The sequence below is a fragment of the Triticum urartu genome, chromosome 5A (assembly GCF_056163025.1).
Source record: "Triticum urartu cultivar PI428250 chromosome 5A, HENAU_Tu73, whole genome shotgun sequence".
Lineage (NCBI taxonomy): Eukaryota > Viridiplantae > Streptophyta > Magnoliopsida > Poales > Poaceae > Triticum > Triticum urartu.
In genome coordinates, this window is record NC_141877.1 from 540,494,858 (window position 1) to 540,514,541 (window position 19,684).

General features: G+C 48.3%; 1 protein-coding gene across 4 annotated transcripts; it reads left to right on the plus strand.

The window, feature by feature from the left end:
- Nucleotides 1-965: 965 nt before the first annotated feature.
- Nucleotides 966-7,875, plus strand: LOC125510381 (uncharacterized). 4 transcript variants are annotated; one of them, XM_048675535.2, is made up of 4 exons: nt 966-1,112; nt 1,709-2,043; nt 2,155-2,551; nt 6,400-7,875. In XM_048675535.2, exons 2-4 carry the CDS (start codon nt 1,908-1,910, stop codon nt 7,502-7,504), a joined length of 1,638 nt encoding a protein of 545 aa, XP_048531492.1. In that variant the 5' UTR covers nt 966-1,112; nt 1,709-1,907; the 3' UTR covers nt 7,505-7,875. The 4 variants fall into 4 exon arrangements, with proteins under 4 accessions (XP_048531492.1, XP_048531493.1, XP_048531491.1 ...); XM_048675536.2 differs by lacking the exon at nt 966-1,112 and adding an exon at nt 1,138-1,586; XM_048675534.2 differs by lacking the exon at nt 966-1,112 and adding an exon at nt 1,139-1,401.
- The last annotated feature ends 11,809 nt before the right edge of the window (nt 7,876-19,684 follow it).

A 19,684-nucleotide genomic window follows, 5' to 3' on the forward strand; every position in this document is an offset into this window, starting at 1 on the left:
GTCGCGACCTATCGCAGTTCGACACGTGGTCGGAGGGCGGGCTCCATGGTAGGAAGAGCGCGCATGGTGCACGTGGGTGCCCCCCGCCCCCCTAGCACGTCACGGCAGCGTGTCGCGACCTATCGCAGTTCGACACGTGGTCGGAGGGCGGGCTCCATGGTAGGAAGAGCGCGCATGGTGCACGTGGGTGCCCCCCGCCCCCTACCACGTCACGGCAGCATGTGGCGACCTATCGCGGTTCGACACGTGGTCGTAGGGGGGCACGGTTATACGCGAAGGTTAAATTGCATCCAAAATATCATGTCTGACGTAGTCAAAGGAATAAAGAATAATAATAATTGTAAACATAGGATAAAAATAAACACTTGACATTTTCAACGCTCGACTAAAAACATTTTTAACACGGTACTCCTTCAGCGCCGACGTTCGTCAAGGCGAGGGCTGCCCGTCGGACTTCCATCTAAGCGGCACTACATTCATTCACGCCAGCAGTGTCAGTGGATCAGTCAGGCTTCTTCCGCACAGCATCGACCACACCTACACGCTTGTTGGTACGTGGCGTGCGTGCCTGCACGCCCAGCAGTAGGAGTGTAGCGGCAGCCAGCCAGCTAGCTGCTTGCCAGCCAGTGCGCCACCCACCGTCCGTCAGTTGCACTCGCATCGCATGCATGTACGCGCACGGGTGGCCGGGACAACGCCGGGCACGCACGGACGGCCGCCCGGCGTGACCCGGCCACCACCAGATCGACCCCCACACGCCAGCTCGTCCGATCCATGCAAAACACCCCTTGACCCCCGGCCGTCGGATCGGCCCGAACGACGGCCCCGATAGGCCCGCACGTTGCCGTCGACGTGTACAGGTCGCAGAATCAAGCCGCGGGCACGAGGGCGACCGTGCACGCGACCCGTGGGCCCCGCCCGCGCGTGGACCTCGCGACCCCGGCCCCCGCTCTCCTCCAACCCTCCTCGGCGCGGCGATATATTTGGCCCTCAGCTACAAGCCATTGCAACCACTCCCGGAGCGGAAGAGAGAGAGAGAAGAGAGCAGATATCATATCCCCCCCTAGACTCCAAGGCGAGGGGAAGCGGCCGGAGGGGAAAGCAACAAGCGGGTAGGGCTCGCCGACCGCCCTCCCAAATTCTCCATCGGAATCACGCACCGTTTTCTATATCTTTATTATCGTCGTCGTCCCCGGCCGCTTGCTGTCCGCCGTTTGGTGCCTTGCTCCTGTTGTTTTGAGGGGCTGGGTTTGGTTCCTTTTCCTCCACTACCCCCAGCCCTCCTCGCCTCGCCTTTCCCCAACCCATCCCTCCTCTCTCTCTCTCGTGTGTGTGCGTGTGTGTGTGGGTGTGTTGGTTTTGAGCAATCTTCTCGCCGGACTCTTCTCCTAGCTTGGCGCGGTGCGTGCCCCTCCTCGTCCTCCGTCTGTCGATTTCCTCCTTCCTTGCGTCGCGTGTGTGCGAGGGTGTTGTGTGGGTGGCTTATAGGCAGATACCTGTGGATTTGTCATCTCCCTTGCTTTGTTCTCTTGCTCGCAAGGGGTATGGCATGGTGTGTGTGCCTTGGTTTGTCCTCTACATACATGGTTGCTGCTGCCTGCTCGCTGGATCTTGGTCATATTTATGTCTTTCTCACGTACATGCGCGGCGGCGCGGCTATCTATTCTGAATTCTGATCCATCTATCCTCTCTTTCGTTTGTCTTTTAGATCCGTCCGCAAGACGCCGGGAGCAAGCAAGGAACGTACGTACACGCCGTGTCGTCGGCTTGTGCTCTCTAGACTGGGCTGGACAGGCTTGGACTGGTCGGTGTGTGGCGGCGCTCGGCTCACCTGAACCCAACTCGACGACGACAAACAAGCAATTGGAGGAAGCTGTTAGCTAATCTTGTTTTCTTCCGATTCATCCATGGCCGCCGCGTCCTCCGCTCCCTTCTTCGGCCTCTCCGACGCGCAGATGCAGCCGCTGATGCCCGCGCAGCAGCCTCCCGCTCCGGCCGCCGCGCCGGCGCCCAAGAAGAAGCGCAACCAGCCGGGCAACCCAAGTGAGTAATTAGTCCGTCCATCTACTATTCTACTCCATTAACCAATCATAATTCTACTAGTAAGTGATTATTAATTGAGTATCGGTCTCTCTGTAATCTGTATTGATGCAGATCCTGATGCTGAGGTGATCGCGCTGTCGCCGCGGTCCCTGATGGCCACGAACCGGTTCGTGTGCGAGGTGTGCGGCAAGGGGTTCCAGCGGGAGCAGAACCTGCAGCTGCACCGTCGCGGCCACAACCTGCCGTGGAAGCTGAAGCAGAAGAACCCCAAGGAGACGCGGCGGCGGGTGTACCTGTGCCCGGAGCCGACGTGCGTGCACCACGACCCGGCGCGCGCGCTGGGCGACCTCACCGGCATCAAGAAGCACTACTGCCGCAAGCACGGCGAGAAGAAGTGGAAGTGCGACAAGTGCGCCAAGCGCTACGCGGTGCAGTCGGACTGGAAGGCCCACTCCAAGACCTGCGGCACCCGCGAGTACCGCTGCGACTGCGGCACCCTCTTCTCCAGGTATACCATGCACGCACGCCATTGATCCATCCGTCCGTCCAAGATCGATGTTTCAGTTCATTTTCAGTTCATACAGGCGTGTGCTTATACTGTTTGCTGTTCGATTTTGGATATGCATGCGCGAATGATTGGGTCATGATGAAACTTTGATGAGGGGCTAGCTAGGCTGCTAGGGGCGATTCGATTTGACGGGTGGTGATGGATGGATGGACGGATGGGATGCTAGCCATAGGTAGCTGCCTAGGGTTAGGGCTGTTACTGCTGGTACTACGTGCCCACCTAGCTAGGGACATGGGCTAGCTCTCGTGTTCGAGTCTGTGTGTATGTGTGTGCGCGCAACTTTTGGCTTGGTTGGATTGGAATTGGATTCCCTGCAGAGAGCGAGAGGAGAGAGAGAGAGAGAGAGAGAGAGAGAGAATGGAAGGGGATGGATGGAGGATGCAGCTAGAGCTAGCAGTCGACCCTCTGCTCTGCTCCCACGTGAATCGCTCTTGTCGGGAGGGGACTGGAGATATGCAGCCAGGGCACACCCTGACACGGTCATCTGGCGGCAGTCCCGCCTTTTTACACCTCGGAATCCGCACTCTTGCCACTCTCTCTCATCTGCATCGACCTGGCATGGCATGGATCCCCACCTGTGTCTTCACGTGATGACATACATGCTGCCTGCAGCACTCCCGTCTCAGCGCAGCCATGGCGCAGCACGCAGCCTTCCTTGCCTTCTCATGTGATGCATGGCAACTGGCAAAGTCATGCCAAGTACGTACCGCTGGCCATGCCTGGCCTGCTGTTAGCTTTCGCTAGCTAGCTTGCAATCAGCAGCATCCGATGGATGGATTAGCCACAAAGCCTGCTGCTGCGGCTTTTACCTGATGCATGTCGTGTCATGTACATGCCGGTCTTGTCTTACATGTAACAGATTACTATAGTTAGTTAGGGCGATGCATATTTGTCATGCACCTTTAGATTAGTCCTTTTTTTCTTACAAAATAAAAGCATTGTGCTGTTTATAGCTTAATCTGCTCCGTGGAATCGGATCCGAATATTCCTCAAAAATCATCGGTCAAAATTAATTGCCAGCTAGCATTCCCTCGAATAACGAGTGAGACGACAATCTATCATCGATGCACCCAGTAAAGGATTGCAAGCTACCCAACTGGCGTAATAAATCGGCACATTTAGAGCAAGAGATTTCATAGCACTGATTTTTCTTTTGAATTACTATGGTTGGGGCGGTGCATATTTGTCATGCACTTTTGGCTAGTTTTGCCTCATTTTGATGATCGTTACGCCTTCAGCTTAGTATTATATTTTGTACATAACAAAGCATTGTGCCATCCATTGCTTAATATGCTCCGTGGAATCGGATCGGAATATTTCTCAAAAATCATTGGTCAAAATTAATTGCCAGCTAGCATTCCCTCAAATAACGAAAGACACGACAATCTAGCATAGATGCATGCAGTAAAGGATTGCAAGCTACCCAACCGGCTAAATAAATCGGCACATTTAGAGCAAGAGATTTGGTAGCACGTTTTTTTTGAATTACTATAGTTGGGGCGGTGCATATTTGTCATGCAGTTTCGGCTAGTTTTGCCTCATTTTGATGATATCATTATGCTTTCAGCTTAGTATTATTTTTTCGTAGATAACAAAGCATTGTGCAATCTATAGCTTAATCTGCTTTTTTGAATCGGATCAGAATATTTCTTAAAAATCATCCGCCGAAACTAATTGTCAGCTAGCATTGCCTTAGATAGCAAAAGAAGCGCTAGTGTTATATGGATGAAGACACTAAAGGATTGCAAGCTACACAACTGGCGTAATAATCAGCACATTTAGAGCAACTTCATCATTATATGCAAACACGTAGGAAAAAATGATGATTTCCGCCTCATTCTTTAGTAAACAAATTTTATGACTAGTAGTTAAATAGAAGGCAAATCTATAAGTTCTGTGAAATACTGTGTCGGGGAGAGAGAAAGAGATTTGGTAGCACGGGTTAATATTTTGAATTACTATAGGTAGGGCGATGCATATTTGTCATGCACCTTTGGCTAGTTTTGCCTCATTTTGATGATATCAGTAAGCTTTCAACTTATTATTATCTTTCCTTGCAAAATAAAGCGAGAAAGATTATGTTGGCAAGCGAGAAAGATTATGTTAATTTATTTGAATTACTATAGGTAGGGCGATGCATATTTTCATGCACCTTGGCTAGTTTTTCCTCATTTTGATGATATCATTTTGCTGCCAGCTTAGTATTTTTTTTCTCCTTGCATAATAAAGCATTGTGCAATCTATAGCTTAATATGCTTTGTCGAATCAGATTAGAATATTTCTCAAAACTCATCGGTAAAATTAATTTCCAGCTAGCATTGCCTCAGATAGCAAAAGAAACGACAATCTTATATACAGGAACACAGTAAAAGATTGCAAGTTACACAACTGGCGTAATAAATCAGCACATTTATCCCCCCCCCCCCCCACCTTCCCCCTCTAGTAAACATATTTTATGACTAGTTAAATGTTAAATAGAAGGCAAATCTACAAAGTTTTGTGAAATATTGTGTTCGAGAGAGAGTGAAAGAGATTGGGCATCACAGGTTAATTTTCTTGAATTACTATAGTTAGGGAGATGCATATTTGTCATGCACCTTTGGCTAGTTTTGCCTCATTTTGATGATATCATTATATTTTCATCTTAGTAATTTTTTTCCTTACAAAATAAAGCATTGTGCAATCTATAACTTAATCTGCTTTGTTGGATCGGGTCAGAATATTTCTAAAAATCATCGGTCAAAATTAATTGCCAGCTAGCATTGCCTCAGATAGCAAAACAAACGACAATCTTATATAGAGGGTCACACTAAAGTATTGCAAGCTACCCAACTGGCGTAAAAATCACCACATTTAGGGTAACTTCATCATTATTTGCAAAATAAACGTCAATTATTTCTGTCAATATTCATTGAAATTTGACCAGTTTTAAATATCATTTTGTGTTAGTTTGGATATAATCCAAAATTTTGAGGTACACACATATTTTTCTACCCACTAAAATCACACAAAATTTCAAAATTAGAATTTAAATGATTATTCATTTCAATGTTTTGGTATGTATTGTGTTTAGAAAGAGAGAGATACACAGAGAGAGGGGGGACCATCCGGTGTGTTGCTACAAGACTAGTTTCGGGTTTTTTATAGTTCTGAATGATATGTTATGTATATCTGGTTGTCCAGTAGTTTGTGATGCGATAATGTTGATAGGATGTGCAATTGATCTTTTGATGGCATGTTTTCTTTCACAGTGGTGGCATTGACAGTGTTGTTAATGATCGGTAGATTCCCGATTAATTCCTACAAGAGTACCTAAATTATCAGCCGACGAGCGAGCTCTTCCATAGCCGCCCGCATCCAAATCAACTACGATTGGGGGATTTGGCGTTCTCTTAGATAAGACGAATTATGTTTAAAAAGAAAGAGAGAAGGCAAATTATATTGCATGTGTCATTATTGTTGCCAATATTTGTGTAGTTAGCCAATGATTGACCATTAAATGGTAAATTCAGTTCATCACCTGATTAGCCAACTAATTCCATATACTCCCCTGTGATTGCACAATGCATGTATCATGTTTGATACTTTATTTTTGTTGCTGAAATTTATTTGTAGGTCGAATTTTCACCTTGATTTAATTTGACTAGGATGCATGTTTGATTCTAAATTATTTGATCAGAAAATTATAATGTGACCTTTTATATATATGGTGACAATTATAATGTGACTTGCACCCATGCGCATTAGGCATGGAAAGTTTTTGACATTTTTTCCACGTACGCATGCAGGAGGGACAGCTTCATCACCCACCGCGCCTTCTGCGACGCGCTGGCCCAGGAGAGCGCGCGGCTGCCGCCGATAGGCGCCGGCATGTACGGCGGCCCTGGCAACATGGCCCTCGGCAATCTCTCCGGCATGGCGCCCCAGATGCCCAGCGGCTTCCCAGACCAATCCGGCCACCACTCATCAGCTTCGGCCATCGACGTCCTCAACCTTGGTGGCGGAAGCGGCAACGCCGGTCAGTTCGAGCACCTCATGCCATCCTCCTCGGGGTCCTCCATGTTCCGCTCCCAGGCCGCCAACTCCTCCCCGTTCTATATGGGCGGCGGCGCAGCGCAGGACTTTGCCGAGGATGACGTCCACCGTTCCCATGGCAACCAGGGCTCTGTCCTCCAGGGAAAGTCTCCCGCGGCCTTCCATGGCCTCATGCAACTTCCGGACCAGCACCAGGGAAGCGGCGGCGGCAACGGTAATAACAACCTCCTGAACCTTGGCTTCTTCTCAGGCAATGGCAACGGGAGCGGCCAGGACTCGCGCCTGGTCTTCCAGAACCAGTACAACGGCAGCGCCGGAAATGGCAACAGCAGCAATGGAAATGGAGAGAATGGCGGCATGGTCGCGTCCGGCAGCGTCCTAGGAGGTGGTGGCGGGGGCTTCCCTTCGCTCTACAGCTCGTCTGAGGCGGGCGGCGGGCTCCCGCAGATGTCCGCGACTGCGCTGCTGCAGAAGGCCGCGCAGATGGGCGCGACGACTAGCAGCCACAACGCTGGCGCTGGTGGCGCCGGGCTGCTCCGTGGCCCGGGTATGAGGGGCGGCGGCGGTGAAGGCGGGTCGTCGGCCGCTGCAGCGGCGGCGAGCGAGAGGCAATCTTTCCATGACCTCATCATGAACTCTCTGGGTAGCGGGAGCGGCGCCAGTGCTACGACCGGCGGTCGCGCCGGGGCGTTCGGCAGCGGCGGGGGCTTCCCCGTGGACGACGGCAAGCTGAGCACTCGGGACTTCCTCGGCGTCGGCCCTGGCGGCGTGGTCCAAGCCGGCATGGGGCCGCCCCGGCGGCACACCGGTGGCGCCGGGCTCCACATGGGCTCGCTGGACCCTGCCGAGCTGAAGTAGCAACATACAGCAAGATCGATCTATCGTCAAGAAAAACAACAAGATAATGCATGGAAGCTCTCAAGGTAAGGTGCGTGCATGGCGATGGAAGAATGAAGAGAGCATGCATATTACTGCATTTAGAAGAACAAAGTTAATAAATTAGTTTCTTGGGTAATCTTTCATCTGTTAATTAATTATTAGTGGACTTGTCCTCTTTGGCAAACTAGCTAGACCAGAATTTCAGTTTAATTTTGCCATGTTTCATGCATGTATGTATGTGATGTACATTTGGTCCGCCGGTCTCCTTGGAACTTGGATGTGATCGAGATGTGAAGACCGGACCGGACCGGACCAGACCGGAACTTAATCTGTTACCATTTGGAGTTTTACTGCCTGCTTGATACATGCATGCGTGCATGCCTGCGCTAATGTCTGGGTGATGATCATCAGAGTATACAATTCAATATCTATGTCAGCACGGGGTTTATATTTCATGTTGGTTTCTTCTCTGGGTGGCGCTGCTTTCAAAGCTTAAAGGACGACTGGGCTAATCAGCAAGCAAGCACAGACTGCAGAGTGGGCATTAAATTAGCTGGTACGTCCTCAGCTTATGACCAGTCAGTGAGGCTGGATGGATGCATCAGCGTGTAGTACGTGTATGTAGGTCTCAGGCGAGACCAGACAGGAAGCACACGACAGGGGAGGAAGATACAAGCAGATGATCCAAAGCACGCATCCCCAATGCATGGCTCATCGATGAGCACCCGCTGCTGCTAGCTCTGGCTATGGTTGTGACTTGTGAGTGGTACTACTAGAATGCACCACTAGAGTACTACTAATTATTCCCTCGATCTTGGTTGGCCTCTTGACTTTGCATGCCCCTCGTCGATCGTCTGCAAGCAAAAACTGCTTGCACTGCTGCTCTCACTGTGTGTGTGTTGTGATCCGGTCTGGCTGAGGCACCACACATGCATATAGGGATGGATTGACGTATACAAATGTAGCCACAGGAAAAGGTACGTGCCGGGTCGCTATGCAACGTTTGGATGTAGCTGAACGCTACAGAACAAAGCTGGCCCTCTCAAAGTCCACGTGAAGAGAGAGAGAGAGAGAGAGAGACGACAGGTGCATGCTAGTCTGTGCATCAGGCAGGCCGATCCAGAACACTAGCTATAGCAACACAGGGAGGCCTGTCAAATGGCACACTGTTCATGTGATCACTAATCACTAGCTAGTCACATTTTGGCTAATTAAGGGCATCTTCAGACCCTCAAACTGTCTGCGTACGTTCAGACCGTGCTCTTCCGATGTGTTGTGACGTATTTTTTCAGCAAACTAGGGGTCTTTACAGGAGTCTGGACAGCAGATCCGTAGGACTCCAACACCCCAGCCCCTCCAAAAACCCTTCCCTAACCTCGCACCTCTATCCTCTTATTTTCTCTCCTTTCCTTTTTCTCTTTTGCCTTCGCCGCCGCTCCACCAACCCCGCCGCCCCGGTGAGTCCGGCACCTCCAATGGTACACCCGGGATCCAACCTGCTTCTTCTCTGATGCTGTTCCACACCTCTCCTTTGACCGTCGCGCAGATACCACCAGCTCCTATTGTACTTACCATGCCCGGCAACTGTTCGGTGAAATGCCCATGCTAAATTTGTTTGGCCCTTCTTCTCTGAAGCAATAGATTCAGGTATGGAGTACATATAGGAGCACTATGTTGAGTCATCAGACGGCTCGTCCGACGAGGAGGACTACACGGATGAGACGACGATGATACATATGGTCATTGCAGACGCGGGGTGTGCGGAAGAGCATGTTCTCAATCTCAAGGGATTGATCAAGGGTCATCGAGTGCTCAACCGTAACAGTGCGCGGCCATTTGATAATGATGTCCGACTACGTTGCCCCCGATGCCCTCTTCGCTGACAATTTCGCCCGCGGTTTCAAATGCGCAAAAATGTCTTTGATCATCTCTACCATGGGGTCCGATCCTTTGATGACTAGTTCATCTTGAAGAAGGATGCCGTGGGAAGGATTGGATTCTCTGGTTACCAGAAATGCATGACTACACTGCAGATGCTTGCATATGGCACGACCACTGATTCGTGGGGTGAGTACCTACGGATGTCTAGGAGCACATGCAAAGATGCCATGGTCAGGTCTGCAACTGCCATGGTCTTGGTGTTTGGACCTCAATACCTGAGAGAACCAAATGGCACAGACACCGATAGGCGCTTGACAATCTCAGAAGCAAGAGAGTGGCAAGGTTTGCTCGGATCTCTTGAATGTATGCATTGGAAATGAAAGAAACTGCATAAAAGCTATACAAGGGCAATATCAAGGCCATGTCAAGAAGCCCACCATCATTCTTGAAGCTGTTGCATCACATGATCTTTAGATTTGGCAAGCCCGGGGTCTCACAATGACATCAATGTGCTGCAGCGGTCATCATTGTTTGCGAGGCTAACTTAAGGCAAAGCTCCTCCTTGCCATTGTACAGACAATGGGCATGAGTACAACATGGGCTACTATCTGGTTGACGGTATCTATCCTTCGTGGGCTACCTTTGTCAACACCAGCTCTAACCCAGTTGGCCAAACAAAGGCTCACTTTGTCCAAAGACAAGAAGTAGCTAGAAAGGATGTTGAGAGGGCATTTGGAGTTCTGCAGGCACGTTTTGCAGTTGCTCATGAAGCAGCTAAACAATGGGATGCGAAGACCTTGTAGGAGGTGATGACTTGTTGTGTGATCATGCACAACATGATCGTGGAGCATGAGGGTGACGATGCTGCTACAAGTCTTGAATTTAAGAACATGGGTGATCCTACCGAACTTCCTGATCAGAATCCGGCCACATTAGAAGAGTTTGTTCAAATGCATCAGCAAATCCGGCATCGAGCAACTAAAGGAAGATTTGATTAAGCATTTGTGGACGGTTAAAGGGGACACCAATGTTTGAGTGTAATATTTAAACTTATTTAAATAGAACTATTACTGCATTTGAACATTTAAACTATTGTAGACTATATATATGCAACTATTTGAGTGTGCGGGCTAAAAAAATTGGGGCAGGCAGCGTTGGCTGACCGGTTCCCGTCGTGTTTTCCGTGCATCATCCGTTTATGAAGTGTTTCTGTTTTTGTTTTTGTTTTAAAAAAGGAAGAAGGAAATCAGCGCTAACGAGCCCTCGAAACGTGGTGGTCGGGAATTAAGCCTAGCAGGGTAAGGCTGGTCACAATGGGCAAGAACATAGTCTAGTAACTTACACACTTCCCTAGACTATATTACTACCTCCACAGTGGGTAGGAACATCTATGTAGTATCATGCAACAATGTATTTATTAGGTTATAGACTCATTGTTTCTTGGAGTGTGTGATGTTCCGGTAACTTAGCTAGTTACTACAAGCACCTCTCTCTTTATTAAATATGTGACACATAAGCAAAGTTGTATTGGAGTGTGTGATGTTACTCCTAAGTTCCTCCCCATTGTGACCAGCCTAACCAACTCAACCAACCAATAACTTTGCTTGTACAAAGGAAACTGCATTCTATATTATAGGAGAAGCGGATTTTCAATAAATAAATAAATTGAAAGGCAGACCGGACCGCTGCTCACTTTAAATGCAAAATACTAATCTCCGCACAATGGCTGCCAGATGCACGTAAAAAAAGGCTGCCCCATGTGCAACGGATGCCACATGGACCTAAAATAAAGGGATGCCCCATGTGTGTGGCTGATTTAGTTGGGCCATGCATTACTGTTTTGTTCTGAACTTCTGATGATTTTTTAGGGGTAAAGACTTCTGATGATATAAGGGAAGTAATATAGATGCATATTTTCATCATACTTGCATCCTTTATAACAATGATTTTATTATGATAAATTTATTTTAGTTGATGGGAACCCTTGCTTCTGTTCTGAAAGCCAGAAAGCTTGAGGAGCTCGGCATTTGACCCTTGTGGCATCGGAATGTAGAGATGTGAGGAAACACTATAGGTGGACAATGCGACACAAAGGAGGAATTCATTTTTGATTGATCTATTGTCTCCCTCGGGTCTGGTCGAACATACCAACATGCCGCACCATTTTTTTCAAGTTGAGAGATGATGGATAACTAACATTTGTGTTAATATTTTCATTAGTTTGTGCTATTTATCAGGAAAGAAAGTTAGCCTTTATTCATTAATTTCCCATAATATTTTTTTCACCAGGATGACAAGAAATGACCCAGTTCGAAATGCGCTTGTGGTATGATCCATAATGTGCAAATTTTATTGGGTTCATATGGATTTACTTAGAATCAACTCGCATTGTGGAAGTTCCATCAATGATTAAAGACGGTTGAACTCACTGGCCATACTACATATGCTTATTATTTTTTCCCGTTGCAACGCACGAGCATATCTGCTACTAATAATAAAGTCAGATGGTATTTTTGCTTTGGTCCGTCATGGCCTTTTAAAAAACACCCTGAAATTTTTTAGGTAAACAATCCACGGTCCGTTTGTCCATCCGTACATAGCGTTTTCGTACGCAATCGCCTCGCCCATATCTGGCCACATCGTTCCACCGCTGCCGCCTTTTCTTTTTTTTGAGCATCAGTACAGACATAAGCACTTATGTACACGCGCATACATTCATCCCTATGAAGACACACACGCACACCCTACCCTTATGAGCACCCCCGAGAGACTGAGCCGGCATATCATCTTGAGATTTACGAAGTCACCGTAGGCGCCTCGTCGTCGACGGGAACGTCTCCTCCCACTGAAAGCGCATCGCCGGAAATCCTGAAATAAACTTAGAAATAATGCGAGCACCAGGATTTGAACCCTGGTGGGTTGGGGATACCACTGTCCACCTAACCATCTCAACCACAGGTTGGTTCGCGCTGCCGCCTTTTCTTATGGGCCGTTGAGTCACATGAGAAATAAGCTAGTGCTGGTTGATCGAATCGAACTCATGGTAAATTGTCCCACCTCGTTCATTTGAGCCTGTTCACATCTATTTATATACGCAAGATAATTACCTACAATATGAGCAAGACGGTGAGAACAAATGAGGTGAAGCCACATATGCTAATTTTATTTTGGATTACTAAAGATAATTGTGATAAATGTGCTCGGACTTTTGGAGTCGGACTAAAATATCATATGTACGATGAAAATATCATATGCATGATGTTTAGATCGTAACATATTTGAACATAAAAGAAGAGTGATTTATGTGTATGATAATGCTATTCCATTGTGGATTGCTAAATATAATTATGATATACTATTTGGATGGAATTATCTTTTGCTGCATATCCAAATGCAGAAAATGATGTAGAGAACCAGGAGCTCAGACATACATCACGCACATCTTTATATTCATAGCATATACTAGAAATATTGGAAAAAATTTGTATAAATTTATATATTTGACTACACAATTTGAAATTGACTACATAAGACTACATTTCTGGCACCGCCACCGGCCATCGCAATGAGTGCAGACGTACATTAACGACGAATTAGTCTTGGATCCCTTAGATGGGAGCGGCAACAAGGAATACACCCAATAGGAGTAGACCTTTGCACATGGTGCGCAGCGCCCTACTGAATAGATTTGACGGCGGCGAATCCTGAGGATATGGGTGGCGGGCTGGCGGCCAGTACAACAACGGCTCACTCTCACTCTGGTAGAAGAACAATCAGGATGATGAAAAACCTACGGGTGAAAAACCTTGGCAACATTGCCAACAATACAACAGTCTCCTCGGCCTGACGCCAGACTTGGCCTGCATGTTATAAATTGCCCGAACAACCAACGGGGCTTGCTCACAAATTCGTGTCAAATCTAGGGACCAAATTTGTCATATCCATTCTGCTGCTCATCATGAATATATATATATATATATATATATATATATATAATTAAAGCACAAGACAAAATTATATCCTTCTTTTACATAGGTTGTTGAAGGCTAGCCAGGTTTGTTGTATGAAGATAAAGATGTGCATGATGTATGTCTGAGCTCCTGGTTCTCTACATCATTTTCTGCATTTGGATATGCAGCAAAAGATAATTCCATCCAAATAGTATATCATAATTATATTTACCAATCCACAATGGAATAGCATTATCATACACATAAATCACTCTTCTTTTATGTTCAAACATGTTACGATCTAAACATCATGCATATGATATTTTCATCGTACATATGATATTTTCATGTGACTCGAAAAGTCCGAGCACATTTATCACAATTATCTTTAGTAATCCAAAATAAAATTAGTATGATGTTAGACATAAATTATTTTCACAAACATAATAGCTACACATGTCAATAAGGGGATGCAAGGGTATTTTTCTCTCGTTTTGCAACCCACGGGCATATATGCTAGTGCACACAAAAGAAGTGAAAAAAATATAGGCTTGCACAAAAGAAACCTCGGCAGTTGACACGTCCTCGACAAGTGACAACTAGGGGAGTGAGATGGAGCTTCCGTCTCTCTCTCCCCTGAGTAGTTTTACTATGTTTTCATTACTGCAACTTGCCGGTTTGACATTGTTCTTCTCGATTGAAGCGCAATGTGCTTTCCTTGTATCTCTTGTCGTTTATCTGTGGTCTATATCTACCAATGGCACAAGTCCATTTAGCAAAGCAGAACCCATGTGAACAGTTCCAAGAAAGTGTCCAACGGTGTGCACAGAGCATTCATGATTCAGATTAGTTGCCTGTCTTAGCAGTTGCATAAAAATAGTTTATACCCCTAGAATATCCAGGAATATTTGGGCAGATTTCATTCATGTTGGGAGAGAAAAACTGTCTTTTTACCATTTGCATTTTTTGCTATTATATGACTTTGCTATTTGTCTGTGTGTATGTGGGGAGTTGGTGTTGGTTGTGTTAGAGATATATTTGGGAACGTGTATTTGGTAATTTAAGATTTGTAATTTGTCTCCTACCTTATTTTCATGAGAGGAGTCTTGCCCTTCAAGCCTTGTACTCAATATATACTCGCCCTTGAGGCTCAATAATACATCCATCATATCCCGCAACAATCCCCCTCTCTCCCTTCTAACATGGTATCAGCCTTACCTCGATTCTAAACCCTAGCTGCTGCCGCTTCCGCACCCGCGTGCTGTCCTCGAGACGGTCGGCCTCCTTGAACACCGCCGGGGGCCACGCCGCCCGTACCTAGGGTTCGTCCACCGGCCGTGATGACCGGCTGCCCTAGAAAGTTTTTTTCTCGAGCCCTCGCTCTGGGTTTTTTTCGCTCTCTCACCGATCGTTTTGACCGGCGTTTTCGTTTTGGGTTTTCAATCTATGCTTGATCGATTTGTGTCGCCCGCCGCCATCGTCGACCACCGCGCCTCTACTCCAACTTGGGCATCGACTCCACCGGCGTCTTCTTCGACTCGGCGGTCTCGTGTGGCACATGACGGCCCGAACGGCCGTCGTCTGCGCCTCCGTTCGCACGTCACTATGCTAACCGTCGTCACCTTGATCGGATCGGGACTTCTTCGCCAACCCCACGTCCATCTACCTCGGCTGCATCATGCTTCTTCCGGCAAGACGGCGCGTCTTTGTGCAACTCGTGGCCACCTCATGCTGTGTAACCGCAGGTCACCGCGCGTCCAACGCACGCGTTGGATGCAACGACCACGGCCGCCCGTGAGTGCTACGCTGGCCCAACACGCGCCTTTCACTTAGACATCAAGGCATGCATGCGTCTAGTTGGCCCGGTCACACATGATGCTTGGCTTGGCTTTGTACAACGTGTGCCCCCTGGCCAGTCGCCGTGTGCTGCTACATCGGACGACAATGCACACCGAGGAGCGGACGCTTCGACTTTGCAGACGTTTGGACTGATCATCTGAGCGTATGCGATCCATCTCATTTATGCCGTGCAATCGATCTGGCTCGTCGGTTGCGCGCGTCTCAGGAGGTCCTGTGAAGATCATCTTTGAGTTCAGCGTGCCCCTCCATCAATCGAGCGATGGGTTGTCGTTGCATCGTCCCGTCGGGCCTCCGCGCCGTGGCCCTGTGGTTCTCCTCATGGCTGTGTCGACTCGCGCGTCGCCGTTGCATCATCCCGCGATACGCGGTCCCAGCCGCCGCCCCGAGGTCGTCCCCGCGGCTGCATCGCCCCCCGCTGCGCTGCTCCTTCGGGCTGTAGCGCTACGGCCCGCGGTCCCTGCTGCCGCCCGAGGCCTTCCGCCCTCGCCCCGACCCGCCTACTGCCGCCGCGTCGGCCCTTCGGGTCATGGTGCCGCGGCCCACGGTCCATCGCCGTCCTCGCGCGTCGACTTCCTGTGGTATGCGTCGCGCCTCCTCCTTTGGCGCGGGAACGCCATCATCCGCGCCGGTCTTCGTCATGCTGTTAGGGTTCCTCGCCTACTTCGAGCACCGCCGTCGCGCTCCTAACCTAGCCACCGCCGCCGCTCTTCTTTGGCCGCCGCTGTCGCTACCCTTGTAGCCGCCGCCGCCCGTCCACCTCCTTCGTCTACATCCAATACCAGCCTGTCACCAGCGTCACCGTCATCTACCCCGACCACTTCGTCTACTCTAACAACCACGGGCAACATCGGTCCCGTGCTGATTGGCGCCGCAACCGTCGTTGAGTCCTTCTCTGCTGGCCTCCCCGACTTCTCCGACATGGCATACAGCTCGTGCAGGTCCCTTGTCTACGCATGCCCGGTATTGGCAACACCAGTGCGTGCCTTCGTCCACGACGTGTCCCCGGGCCTGGCAAACCTGGAGCGATACTTCGTCAACTTCGTCTTTGTCCATCTACGCATGCCCGGTGCTGGCAACACCGATGTGTGCCTTCGTCCACGACGTGTCACCGGGCTTGACAAACCTGGCGCGACGCTTTGTCAACACTGTCTACCTCCTGGCGCACCCCTACTTAGTAGTCATTGTGCCCATGCTAACTCGGCACCTCCTTGCGCCCACGGCTTCATGGTGTTTTCCTCGACACCGGCTACCCCGACTTGACATCGACCACAACATTCTTCGCACGGCTACCTTGACCACGGCTACACCACCCTATGCTCTCGGCTACCTTGACATCGGCATAAAGGGCTGTCATCCGCTTGAGTAACTCGTCGGCTTCCTCTACAGTCAATGCATCCTCGATGCGACACCGTCCACGATGCTCCTGCTTCGACTGCGGGGGGATGCCATCCCGTCGGCTGCTATTCTCTCCAGTCTGACCGTCCGCGATGCTCCTGTTGTGCGCAGTGCTATTGCTACGACTGCGGCGGGATGTTAGAGATATATTTGAGATACATGTATTTGGTAGTCTAGGACTTGTAGTATGTCTCCTACCTTATCTCCAGGAGAGGCGGCTTACCCTTCAAGTCTTCTACTCAGTATATACTCGCCCTCGAGGCTCAATAATACATTCATCATATTCCACAACAATTCCTCTCTCTCCCTTCTAACAGGTTGTGTGCATCCTACCTATACAGAGGTCGGGTGTGTGTTTGTTATGTTTGTATCCTCTTGAGTACTGATGTTTTATTTTGAGTCAATAAAATTCACTCTTTGTTGAAAAAATTGCATATTTAAAATTCACATGGCGGAAAAATTGTTTTCCGGGCACACGACGGACATTACTCTGGTGGGTTGTAACTTAAGCTTACACGACCATGGTTGGTTCATTGCTCATGTAGGCCCACCAAAAATGTCCGTTCACCATTCGATTTGCCTGAATTATGAAATAGTATGTGCCCCTTAAAAATATCTAAACATTCAAGAAAGAGAAAAACTTGCCTACATACAATTTGGTGTCTCTGATCGCTACACCGCTGCTGCCTCAATATATCTCCTCGGCCCCACACCCAAAATTCTCCTATTACCACAGAGCAAAAAGAGAGAGTAATAATCAGCGATCATGCATATTTGTTCATCAATCTAGGAGGTAATGGCATGGGGAGGGAATAGGCCAAGTCATGTAGAAGGATGTGTAAAGAGGTAGAAGAGTGATGCCGAGCTTAGATGGCACTAGCGCGAGGGGTTGATCCTATTCCTACCACCCATTTTACATTGGATGGCTGCAAAATGACATAGTATTTATGCAAAATTCTTGAGTTATAGACATATATGTAAATACAAATATTTAAATGTATAATGGTCTCTTAATGTATATATGCCATGAGATATCTTTTACCATTAAACAACCCCGATCCAAAATATTATATGTACACAGGGGGTCAATGTTGGTTAATTTCGACAGTAAGGTTGTCCAAGAGCTTAGGTCTGATCGTGATAGCTCTAATGATAATAGTGAAGATGCAGAACTAGAAGGTTGTATTTTCTTGGGAACTGGCTTCGCTTGGTAAACCTAGATTTTGTACAGAATTTAATTCAGCTTTTTGTGTGAAACCTAAAGCTGTGTGTAAAAAGTAAAAATGTTTTGTTTAAATGGCTTCTTAAATGGTAGAGGATTGGGCGCCCCTGAGGCTTGTCATAATGGAGGTAACTTAGCTAGTACTAACATAAATACCTCAAGACAAAGTTGCTTATGTGGCAAATAGTTAATGTATTTATTAGCTTGTAGACTCACCTTTTGCTAGTAACATACTCACATGTGATAATGGAGGTGGATTGTCTGGAGTTGGTGACATTCTAGAACACTCGCCATAATTCTCGTTCAATTGTGACTCCGATCTTTGTTGAAATTGGAGAGCTAGTTAGTGTTTTTTCTTGATTTGAAATTCTGCAAGTAAACAGGTCAGCAAACCTTCCGGTGCATCTTTGTGCCAAGCATGCTTGCACATTAAAGGTGACCAAGAGTTGGCTTGATGAAACTAGCTCTCAGCTTCCTAGTTACTAACTTATTGGCTGGTTGTTCTAGGAATGCTTCTGTCTGAATAATGCTCTCTGAATTTCCCTAAAAAACATGACAATCTATTTCATCCCAATTAATTTTATCATATAATGGGAAAAGTGTGAGGAAGAAAAAAAAGAAAAAAAAGAACCAGCTAGCGGAATAAATCTCTTTCATCTCCCGTCGGCAACAGAAACCTCTCCATGGCAAACCAGACGACAAGGCGACGGGCAATATTTTTACCACACAACGTACAGTGGCGTGGTGTACGGTACGGCAGGAATCGTCGCCGTCCGTCGACCTGTTGCTAGCTAGGTTTTGAACCGACCCTGTCGTCGGTTTCCCCCCGTGTTCTCCTCCCCTGTCCTTCCTGAATCCTCTGACGTACTGTTTCTGTCCGCGTCCGGCCATGGAATCTTGCAAAAAGGGGGATATAGCTAGCAATGCTATACTACTAGCATACGGAGATAGTGCCCGCGTATTTGTGCCGTTTCATGAAATGATTGACGACGCTCCTTAATTTGCGCCGGTGCATTTTGTGTCCGGTGGAAGCACGTAGTACTACGTCCGCAGTGTCAACAGTCAAGTCGAGTCCTGGTTTCGCTGCTAGTACTATACCAGTACTACAGTAATATCTATGGAGACGACGATATACACGTACGTGTACATCATGCGTGCATGCATGCGTAAAATGTCTTCGCTTGTGGGTGCAGCCTTCCATGCATGCAAAAGTAAAAGAGATCTGCGACGGCGGACCTTGCATGCAAAAGGCGAAGAGAGAGCGATGGATGGATGCAGTTGTAGGTTCGTGATCCGATTCTTCGTTAAAAGCACGGGGACAAAAGGAACAAACGGCCGGCCTTTTCCGGGGGAATCATTGATCGCCCAGTCGTCCGAATCGGATCTCTACCAGATCTCATCCGTTGCAGCCCGCGCAACTGTGCAGCTGAATCTACAGATCGACCCTGCATTTTCCTTGTGCCATGGCGTCCCCGCCGCGCGCGCTCACAGTGGCCGCCGTACCCCTACCGGCGGGTGGTGGAGCGGCCGGGGATGCGCATCGTCGGCACCGGCCGGCGTCGGGCATGACCGGCCACATGGGGCTTGTCCTTGCCGTTGGCCGGCAGCGGCTGGCGCCTAGCAACGTAGAGAAAGTACCTCTTGGCGCTTGCTTGCAACGGCCGAGGAAAGGTGTCTATGCATGTCATGTGTCAGCTCGATTATTAGCTATAGTCTAGTGAGTGGGTAAGTGAAACAGTGTTGGCTTTGCTCCCAGGACGAATATATCTGTCCTTGGAGCCTGGAATCCATCGGGTTTAATATTCCTGGACCCGCCCAGTGATATGCTAATCAATGTACTTCCAGCAGGCG